This window comes from Aplidium turbinatum, chromosome 2 (assembly GCF_918807975.1).
Source record: "Aplidium turbinatum chromosome 2, kaAplTurb1.1, whole genome shotgun sequence".
NCBI lineage: Eukaryota > Metazoa > Chordata > Ascidiacea > Aplousobranchia > Polyclinidae > Aplidium > Aplidium turbinatum.
The window spans coordinates 34,100,790-34,111,599 of NC_137473.1; the positions used below are offsets into that span (position 1 = coordinate 34,100,790).

At 35.5% G+C, this 10,810-nt stretch overlaps 1 protein-coding gene across 1 annotated transcript; it reads right to left on the bottom strand.

Moving 5' to 3' along the window:
* Positions 1-364: 364 nt before the first annotated feature.
* Positions 365-7,538, bottom strand: LOC145788519 (uncharacterized). Its single transcript, XM_082600281.1, has 6 exons — positions 7,313-7,538; positions 6,001-6,127; positions 5,366-5,481; positions 3,622-3,834; positions 3,062-3,200; positions 365-530 (listed from the first exon to the last, which is right to left on the bottom strand). The coding sequence occupies exons 1-6, from the start codon at positions 7,536-7,538 to the stop codon at positions 365-367; spliced, it is 987 nt and encodes a 328-aa protein (XP_082456407.1).
* Between the last annotated feature and the right edge of the window lie 3,272 nt (positions 7,539-10,810).

Consider the following 10,810-nt stretch of genomic DNA (forward strand, 5'->3'; position numbering starts at 1 on the left):
AGTTTGGAGAATTTTGGTTTTTGAATCTTTATCCTTGGACTGACAAAGTCTTTATAGGGTATTCCTGGCAGTTTCACATACTTGCTGAAGCTTTGTACCACTGACATAGGATGGGTTACCGAGATTATCACAGCGAAACTTTTATAGTTGTTGAGATGTTGTCTCTGAGCTATTCCATCCACGATATGCCGCTGAATGGAGAGCAGTTCTGAAATGCGTTGCTCAAGCGCACACCCAGAGAGCCGAACCAGCGCCGCTTGATCTTAAGTCGGGCACGTAACCACTTAGCTAAAGGAGTGGACATTTTGGATCCCATCACTGCCACTATAAGAGTTGAAACAAAGGTTTTTTTAGAGGTAGATATTTATTGATATACAGAGCAAAAATATGAAACACATAATAAAGAAAAAGAAAGAATCATCAGTTTGTTTGCCACCGAAGCCATCGTCCCTCCACTTTCATCTTTGCGGATTTGATTGACAGAATATTTGTTGCAGTTGGAATGACGGCAGCAGGCTTGCTCGCAGGATCTAAAGAAAACATTTTTCTTTGCTTGAGCAATAGCAAAAGCCATTTTGGTTGTTTATTTAGATTGAACATTCTATTAGAAACACAAATCTAATTTTCAGAATCCCAAAAACTAACAAAAATTAATAACTAAACATTTTGTTATCAATGGAGTGATGAACGATGTAGGACTTTGATAAAGACATTTCCTTGCCATACGTCAAACATATAAAGACGAGTAACCGAGTAGCCAAATATAACTCAAATAAATTTGCTGTAAGAACAAAGCGAGTCTGTGCTGAACTTGTATAAAATAACACCAGAAAGTTAAATGGAGCAGCTGCTGCAACAAGCTATGTAGAAACATGCAGAATATTATGCAATTCAGAGTTACACTTTTAAGCGGAATCAGAGGTGTTCTAGCCTAACTGGGGTATGGTTCGACCGTTAATTTTTTTTTTAAATACAGGGTTAGCTTTAGACGACAATTAATACTTAATTTTGTAACTGTTGTTCTTTGCTCTTACTGTTTTTTTAAACTGCGTAATTGTACATTGCACACTCGCAGAGTGCTAAAAGATTCCAACAAATTGTAAAACGCAAATTAAAAAAACTATGTATTGAAGTTACATTCATATAACATTATTTTTGCAGAGACAATGCATTACTAGCCTATCTGACTGTTAGATGGCCTGCATTTGGGTGTTGCGTTTGACCTACCAACGAAACAAATAAAAATAGATTTCAGTTTCAAAAAAAGGTGTATGTGTTCATGCGAACCGCAAATATAGTTTAAACTATCTCTAAAATAATCTATTCTGATAAATTATCAATGTTTATTTATTGGTCAACAGTTTTTTTTATAATTAGGCGCATGTCTCGTCAAAGGCAATTACGCAGCAGGGAAATACCCCGCTACGCAGTTAATAAGTTAAAAAAAATTATACACAATATTTTGCAAAAGCGATCGTCTCAAAAGATATTATAACTTTATAGGCTTTCTTTTTTTGAAAAGAGTAATGCTCAGCTACACACTAACTGTAACAACATTCCTGATATCGCCATCTGAAAACACACAGATAGTTTTCATAAAAATTTAACATAAACTGTGTCTACCAGATTACTTCCTTTTCTTGAAAAGTTAGATAGATTTTTATGTGATATCAAAAATATATTAATAGTTAAATCAAAATTAAATCATTACATTTGAATTTTTTTTTCAAGTTGCTTGCAATTAAATATTAACACGTTTTTCGTAATGTCGCCTCACAAATAACTAATAATCTTTTTTCATCAAATGATTTGAAACAAACTGCACGTTTTTTCAAGTGTTATCTCCTTCAGAAGCTATTGTCTGGAATATGTATGCAAATATGTTTGGACAATATTACCGAATATAGAAAATTATTGCCAGAAGCTCGATTTCAACAAAATCATTGTCGATAATTCGTGATCCATTGACATTGATGGTACCATCACGACAGTTTATCGAAACGACTGTTCACCGAACGACAATTAATCGAACCACAGTCAATCGAAAACCTAACCCTAACCTTAACCCTTGAGTATTCCATTGCATATGTGCATTAAAATTTTAGATAAAATTTGTTTCGGGAGATTCGTCGTTCGATAAACTGTCGTTTCGATAAACAGTCGGTCGATGAACTGCCGTTTCGGTAAACAGTCGGTCGATAAACTGCCGTTTCGATAAACGATCGGTTCGATTAACTGTCGTTTCAATAAATTGTCTTTCGATAAATTGTCGCGTCACGGACATTGATGATGCCACTAAGATATACTGTATTATATAGCTAATAGAAAACTCTATTCCATACAATAGATATGTAACTCTGTTTAATTTTGTGTTAAAGATGATCATTTCTTTGTTTCACGTTTAGACCAAGTAAATGTTGAAACAAGCGAATGTTAAGGTTTGTCTCTAAAGAAAGGTCCCAACTCCATCCATGTCCAAACGCATAACTTGTATATTTCATGAATTTGTGAAAGGGCCTATAAAAAACAACTTTGAGCAGAAGACAGGATGGAAGACAAAAGCACAGAAACATGAAGAAGGAGACAGAACATAGTTAGTCTCAATATTTTCCTGGAACTTAAGGACAGTGGCCACGTTGGATTCAGAACTACAATGCAGTAAAGCTTCATACCATTAAATAAGTTAGAAATTTAGCAAGAACTAAAGAATACTTGGATAATATACTCTCAAAAAACTTCTAACGGCACTACCAGATGAAGTTGATATTAAACGATCTCACCAACAATCGTGGATCGCGACTTAAGCAGGAGAGCGCATAGCAACTATAGTTAAGTTTTTGCTGCGGTCAGTACTTTTTAGGATTTTCTTTAGCAATATTTAAGCAAAGAGGGTCAAAACGACATGCATTTAAGAATTGAATGCAACTTATAAGAAGGCTAAAAAGCATGAACACATGCTACAAGGCAGTACCAATAAAGAAAATTCTAAGCGAATAAAGATATTGTATTAGTTACATGTAAACGCAGCATATAAATCTCACAAAAATAAATAATATCTTACTCAATAGAAGCGTTGGCAAAATTTAGACTGGAGTTGTTCACATCGGCCAGTCGACTCGTAGTTATCAACCGCATAGCCAGATCATTACAAGGGTCGTTACAAACTCTTTCCTTTACACAGCTCCCAATGTAAATGGAAACTGCAATGTAAATCTGGTTTTAAACAGCTACCTACTTTCTCTTCAAATCTTTTGTCAAAAGTTTTATGCAATAAGTTAGATTGGGTTTTTCATTCTTTCATTTTCCAATTTTTATTCAGAATTTGCAAGTCAGCTTTTCTAGGTATTAAAGATGCAAGATTAGCTTAAAATCGTTATTAAGCTACACGGAAAGAAATAGCGTATCATGCATAGAACAAAACAGACGATAACTTTGCAAAACTCTTAAAGTTTCATTAAAAATGGTCTCAATACTAATATACAAAAAGTTATGTTGTATCAAACTTTTTATTATTGATGCAAAACAATAACAATTTTATTAATATAAAAAAGCTCTTCTTTGTTGAAGAAAAATAGTATAAAATGCAACAGCACAGATCTATTATTTTATCATAGCACTTACATTTTTCTTTAGTTTCTGCGTTCATCAGAGTCACTTCTTGCTTAAAACAAGCCGAGTTACCGTTGGGAGAGCACTGTGCAGAACCCCAGTTGATTAGGGCATTGTCAGCAACTTCATATCCTCTTGAACAGCGGAGAGAAGAGAGAGTCGTCGTAGATTGCGATGTGAACGGTGGTTCGTCAGTGGATGGAGTTGTTTTTGAAGACTCCACAGCTGCAATTGAAAACGATGCGGTGTTAAAGATCTGAGCGTTTCAGAAACAATTGCAACCACAAAACGGTACTTCTATACAAATTTACGTCTTGCGGAAGTATTGAAGATCACAAGAAACAACAGTTTTAGTTAAAAGATTGTCAGTTTTAATTCGGATCTTTTCAACAAAGTAGGCCTATATGAATTTTGGTTGCATTGTGGCAGTGTAAAATTGCAATGACACTAGGGGCTATTCGAGATAAGCAGTTGTAAAAAATAATTGATTAAAGTAGGCCTATTGTTATAACTTGCCTTCTTTTTTACCTACATATTGTTATTCAATTTAAATAAACTTTATTTAAATTGAATAAAATAGTTGCCCATCCTAAAGTTGCATCGAACCCTTTTCGCTGCCAAGTTACGACAATCTCTGCGTCATCTTAGTTCTATTTTCTGGTTCAGCTTCAGAGAACGTAAATGAAAAATTGGGAATACAACTAATAATCTGACTAGTACTTCAACGCTTACTTGTTAAATAAAATATACATCACTTTTTAAAAAGGAATATAAGTATATATTGCTTTAAAGGAAATGGATAAATGCTGTGTGCCACTGTCTTATTTTTGTTTGGTCGTTTAAGAGCTTAATAGGTCTAACTACCATTAGAAAGTCAATGAGTTAACCCAGTTACGCCTCATGTGCGATATAAATCCCATGTGAGGGTTTGATGTTTGTAATGTAATATTAATAAGGCCTGTAATTGCTAAATTCCTACTTTTAATAAACAATTATTATCAGTTATGATATCATCTTAAATTGTACTACCACTTTTACAAAGTAATGGCCTGAAATGCTAAAAAGCCTTCAAATAAAATAAAAAGTTTTGATTTCAGCTAGCTTATCGTGTTGTTTTGATGTTTATAAAGCATGGCAATTTTTAACCGATAGAAAAGGTACGAAAATATGAGTCACATTTATTCATCCATGTTGATGTGTGCTGTACAATTAATCGATTTCATGGAAATAGCCGGAATCAAGCGACTTACATTTCAGTTATATTTAACCAACTTATTTCAACATAGCACTCTCAAATTATACACGATAATTACAATGAATAATATAGACTTTAGTCTACTCTTAGCACTGTTCAAAACATGCAAAAAAACGTGCTGAATTAAATTATTGCGTATACTTTCAAAACAAACATAAACATGTCAAATGTACCGTAGACGTAAAGCAACAAGTTTCAAGATTAACTACAGAGGTTTTCATGACTTAGACCAGCGGTTCTTAACCTTTTGCCTTGTCGAAACTATCTTGAAATTACCAACCAGTTCTCGCACCCCCTCCTAGGATTGGTTGAAAAGTAATAGTCGCCTACGGTTTGAAATTTTTGTTGAAACCTGATAAAACAACTTTTCTTCTTACGTCATATTATACTGTAACAAACCTTGATAATTCAGCATCCCCGCACCACCTAGGCACAGGTCTCGCACCCCTTAGTGGTGCGTGCACCCCTGGTTAAGAACCCCTGACTTAGACTTACACTTACCTGATGGTTCTTTGAAGTTGGCTGATGAAGAGGTTGTGGATGTTACTTTTGAATTCGAATGAAAAGGGAGGGGTTTATTGCAATTATCCGTTGGACAACAGGTGATTTGGCAGCGTCTAAACAGAGTGCACTATTTTCCTTATGAAAGTGAAGCGAGATACAAAACAATAAGACCAAAACCTTTAAATAAAGAATAGTGGATAATATCTGCTTTGAACTAGATCTCCTATCTAAGTTGTACTATAAGTGCAATTACTTGAGTTTCGGCAATAAGCAAATCTGTCAAAATTCTCTATCATCACTAGTGGTGGCGTTTACATGTTTCCGTTGCGGTCGCGCCTGGCAGCCAGCTCAGCCTTTTAATAGGAGAGCCTGCAAGTGACGTGACTCTGAAGTCTGAACGTCAAACTTTGTTTTGAAGTACTGCCATATGCAAATGTGGATTAAAATGACTCCAGCAGTACTGTGCTAATAACGTTTTGAATTCGACTGAATCAAACTTTTTGATCGACTTATAAAGATATTATCCTAGAATGGTTGGGAACCTGTTACAAATTTAACTTACATTTTGGTGCAAAGTCAATAAATGCATGATGCACTTTATGTACAGAGTAAATGAGAAAGCATTCAAAAACCTTGGTGAAAATTGTCGAAGATCTGGTGTTGAATTTGTGTTTCCCGAAGTCAACAAATCATCAATGAAAGCTTCGCAGGGTTCGTTACATACTGAGGCGTTAACACAGTCTCCAGTTGCAACATAAACTAAAGAAGAACAAAATATTGACAGGGATCATGGAAAGAGTACGCTGGTTTAATGATAACCAACATTAACTTACACCTTATGTGGATGACGCAAGCTTCATTTTTGTATCTGTGAGCTCGATACTTCTCTGTTTAAGCTTCTTTTAAAGACTTTTTAAAAATAATATTGAACTTTGATCCATGATCCACATAGGGAAATTACATTTGAAATAATGGACAGATAAAGCTTTGGTAAAGAGTTTGCTTTGTTGAACCATAGAGAAATCAAACAGAGTAACCTTAGCGGGTTTAACATACTTTATTACACACAAAAGATTTACGTAATTAAAATAAACTCAAACGTTTTCGACACGTATGTGTGTCCTCATCAGGAATTAAATCTGCAATATACATAAAATGAAAAATCGTAAGATAAATTTGACTTTGCACTGTAACTGTAACGACACTCTGGACTGAAAAGCATGCGGTGGGAAACAGATCACATGAGCTGTAGACTACAGGCATTCGACAAACAATTAGAACACACACAAAAGGAACGATGATGATCGTTCGATCAACGATGATCGTTCCTTTTGCAGTTCACTTTGGTGCCCTAATGACTTGAGACTGTCCAAAACAAATTATTTTAAATTATCTAAACATACTATTCGTTTTGAGACAACAAGAGATTCTATGGAATGTGTGATCTGCTGAGAGCAACGCATGAACTTGCACATAATACGTGAAATGAAGGTACAGCGCTATGTTTACATGCAGTTAAAGCAAACTGCGTAACGGGAATTTAAGTTGGATGTATAAATGAACATTCGCATAAATTCGCAAATGCTTGTTCGAACTTTTCCTGAACTCTGAAAAGTAAGTTTACCAGATAATGTAAAGGTCGTGTTCCTTTTGCAATTTTTGTTAAATCTACCAACACGAAATCACTTTTTTTGTGAAGCCTTATTCTTTGCTGTCCAAATCTAAACCACTGTACAGTATAGGTTTGAGTGATGAGATACCTATCAACTTTGAATCAACTTGCTTAATCAACCGAAATAATTCTACCACTTAGTATGTGTGGGTGCGACGAGGTGAAGACGTTGATTTCCCTTCTGGTGCTTGTTAGCTACGTTCGAAGTGTGTTTGAAAGCATGAATTTCTGTGATACAAGTTGTAAGGCAGTAGGCATATTTTTTTACTCACTTTCTAAAATTTCAAAGCCAACTAATGTGACGTCCTTTCTTTGACACAGTTGTGGTACATCTGATCGACATTCTGTTATATTCCACGTAGTTTCCATAACCAAATCTGAATCCAACTCAAAACCAGTGGCGCAGGTTAAACTGCTAACTGAAGTCATTTGCAATGCAATAAGAGCACCGAAAAGTAGGGTGTTTTGCATCTTCATGGCACCAAATACAATGGGCATCATCTAAAAAGATTCTAAATAAATTGAATAGTAGCCTTACAGATCAGCAGAAAGTGTTAATGAGGAGTGCTTTGATGAACACGTTGCTACTGTTTGGATTACAGCATGCTTGCCATCACAGTTAGTGCAACAGCACACATTTTGTCAAACGTACCTGAAACATAAAAGAATTTTAAGAAATTTATAAGAAATAACAAATTGTAGAATCATCAACAATTTCCTTTTCTATTTAAATTAATATCGAGGCTACAGATGGATAGCCGTAGTTTTTCTGCCATGAACACATTGCGAAAAGGTTAATTTGTTGGAAAATTGCTACTGTAATCCTGTGCTTAATTTCTAAAGCGATAGTTTAGCTAATGCTACATCACTATGATTGCCTGGAGACAGGTTCTATTTAATGCCTGCGTGTGGCAATTAGGCTTACGGATGAAAATATAGCAGCACAAATACAGTGGTATGTTGCATATTTATCATTCTTTTCCCTTTAGGAACACTGATCAAAGGATTTGTGCTTACTCGACATCACAAGAATCTTATATTTTAGTCAGGTTAATAACCAACCATAACGAACAACCTAATTAACCAAAAACAATTTACTTAAAGATGCTACTGACGTGATCCGCAATTCTATCAATATTATTTTCATTTTATACATCAGTTTGGTCTCAAAAAATATTGTTTTAGACAAAATATTTTAGCTATTTTGTTTAAAAAATAATAAAAACCTACTTTAAATTGTTCTAGCAGTTTTGTTTTGATTATCGCTAAACTATCAAAAAACTCGTTGCAAACTCAAACCAGGAATATGTGTGTGTGTAAATTTGTAATGTGTGAATTCATAATAATAATAGCCTATGTGTGTAAATTCATAATGAGCTTGCAATGTGCAGCTGGTATATGTTTGTGCCATGACCAGATATAAAGAAGAACAAAATTGCATCATGGTCTGGTATCAGTGGCGTATCCAGGTCAGTTTTACAGCAGTGGCCGAGTGGTTAGCGCGTTGGGCTCGCAGTTGAGAGCCTGTATGTTCGACTCCAGCCACCCGCACTTGCTGTTGTTTCTCCGGGCAAGAACCTGTACGATAATTGCCTCTACCCAGTGATCGATTTCGAGTAATGGGTAGAGGCAAATTTAAGTCATAAGTAGAGTAGACAACCGAAAACAGACATTGCCGTCGGCTGCAGCGTGGGTCAAGTGTACGTCGGAAGGCGTACACCGATGCATAGCGCTCAAGTCCGCTTTCCCGCAATGCAGGATAAAGATATGAAAAACAAAACAAGAGAGAGAGCAAGGCTTTTTCCAAGAGGGGCACCATTTTCAGTGACGTCATAAACGAAGCGATATTAATTGCTTTCAAATTGAGGTGAACGTTAAATTTTATTTGACGATGAAAGCTTAACTTTGAAAGGCTTTTTTGGACTGGTAATGTGCAGGGTAACGATCGCAGAATCTGAGAAGGAACAAGTGAGTAGCCGCAAGTGAGGTCTGGGTGGCCTCCCTGAGAAATTTTTTAAACAAAAAAAAAACTTTGAAATTGCGCGTTTTGAGAGTATTGAGGGTAGACAGAGGGCATGACCTACTAGAACACGGCCAAATATGTTGCTATTAGAGGAAATTTTTAAGAGTCTGAATTGTTACAATCATAACTATGACAAACCTGTCATCTTCCCATTTCCAGAAGTAAGTAAAATAAGCAATATTTGCACCTAGACATATGTTTGGCTTGTTTAACTGGAGATTGGGTATGTATGTTGAGCATAGTTTACACAATAATAATGTAATGTGTAAGACTTTCCAACTGCACCCTGGAGGTAGTATCGTTTGATGCAATTGCATGTTCCATTTAAAATATCAAGGATTTTTGTGAATTCTATGTTGTGAGATGTTCATTTGATTTGCCAATTTAAACTTTAGTTTGTATTGTTTTTCGCCAAGTTTAATTGTGCAAGTAAAATATGTCTTTTGGCAAACGACCCTGCTATACAAAAAACCTAACGACTGTATTATGAGATTACCTCCAGGATGCAGTTGGAAGGTCTTACATATTTTACATTATTATTGCATAATTGTGCTTAACGTACATATCTAATCTCCGCCAAAACAAGCCAAAAATATGTCTAGAGGCAAATATTGCTTATTTTACATACTTCTGTAAGTGCGAAAATGACAGGTTTGTTATGGCTATGATTGTAAATTAAGACTCTTAGAAATTTTCCCAAATAGCAACATATTTGGCCGTGTTCTAGTAGGCCGTGCAAAGAGTAAAAAAAATTATTGAAGTTATATAAAACCAAAACAGCAGTAAGAATAAATAGACTGAAGTAGGCCTGTAAATGGCTGTTTCAGTGGTAGGCTTCAGTATGTCAATAAATACCTTTCGTACAAAATACAACACAGTAGCCTACCCTACTTATCTAATGTTCATATTAGGTCTGAGGTGTGCATCGTACGTAGCAACAAACATTCAACATTTCATTTGGCTACTGCTGGTAAGCAAAGCGGTAAACAACGAAAATGCATATAGCCTACCACTGCCTCTGACTACTGATAGTAGCAAAAGTGTTAGGCTACATGACTAAATGCTGCATCATGGCTGCATAAATTTGATAAAAAAAATATATCTTTTTTAACAAACTTTTCTACAGCTTTTCAATAGCTTACAAATTTGTTAGTCGATTACATATGCAAAAATGTTTTAGAAAGGGAGGCAATGCCAATGATTGGTTATACGTATTGCACTTGCGGATTCTGGTTTGGTTATAACTGAAGGAAAAACAACGCAAATTACAGTTTCTAAACAAAGAATATTCTGGATCAAGATATCACATCATCACTTGTGACATATGGGCTACTGTTTTCAGCTGATCAAGGAAAACGGATGTGTTTGACCGTATGTGGGCAAATTAGGCGAGCTAACGTGCTGCACTATGCGAATTCCGATCATAAACTGATTTTCTTGATTTACCTTTTATTAGCTGCATTTTTACAGAGGGACAAGAGGGGGGCAATAAATTTTACAGGGGAGGCAATTTCCTCCTTCCTTGCCCCTCCTTGGTTATGCCACTGTTTGATATTTAGTTCTAATCAACCAGATTCACTTTATCAGTTGTTATACAGCAGAGACTAGGGGTAACGTAATATTTTTTGTAGTTGATAGAAACTTATGATCTGCTGGTCCACTTCCTTACTACTTTGCTTGTCTTCACAAAAACATATATTTTCCACCACTGTTTGTGCTGTACAACTTCTCAAGTTTGTCCAGCTTT

Excerpts from the sequence above, each read along its gene's own strand:
- LOC145788519 (XM_082600281.1), bottom strand. The coding sequence starts at position 7,538 with ATGCCCATTGTATTTGGTGCCATGAAGATGCAAAACACCCTACTTTTC. Across the intron at positions 6,128-7,312 it reads TGGCTTTGAAATTTTAGAAA|TTTATGTTGCAACTGGAGAC; the intron begins GTGAGTAAAAAA and ends GTTCTTCTTTAG. Across the intron at positions 531-3,061 it reads TTTGCCAACGCTTCTATTGA|ATCCTGCGAGCAAGCCTGCT; the intron begins GTAAGATATTAT and ends TGTTTTCTTTAG.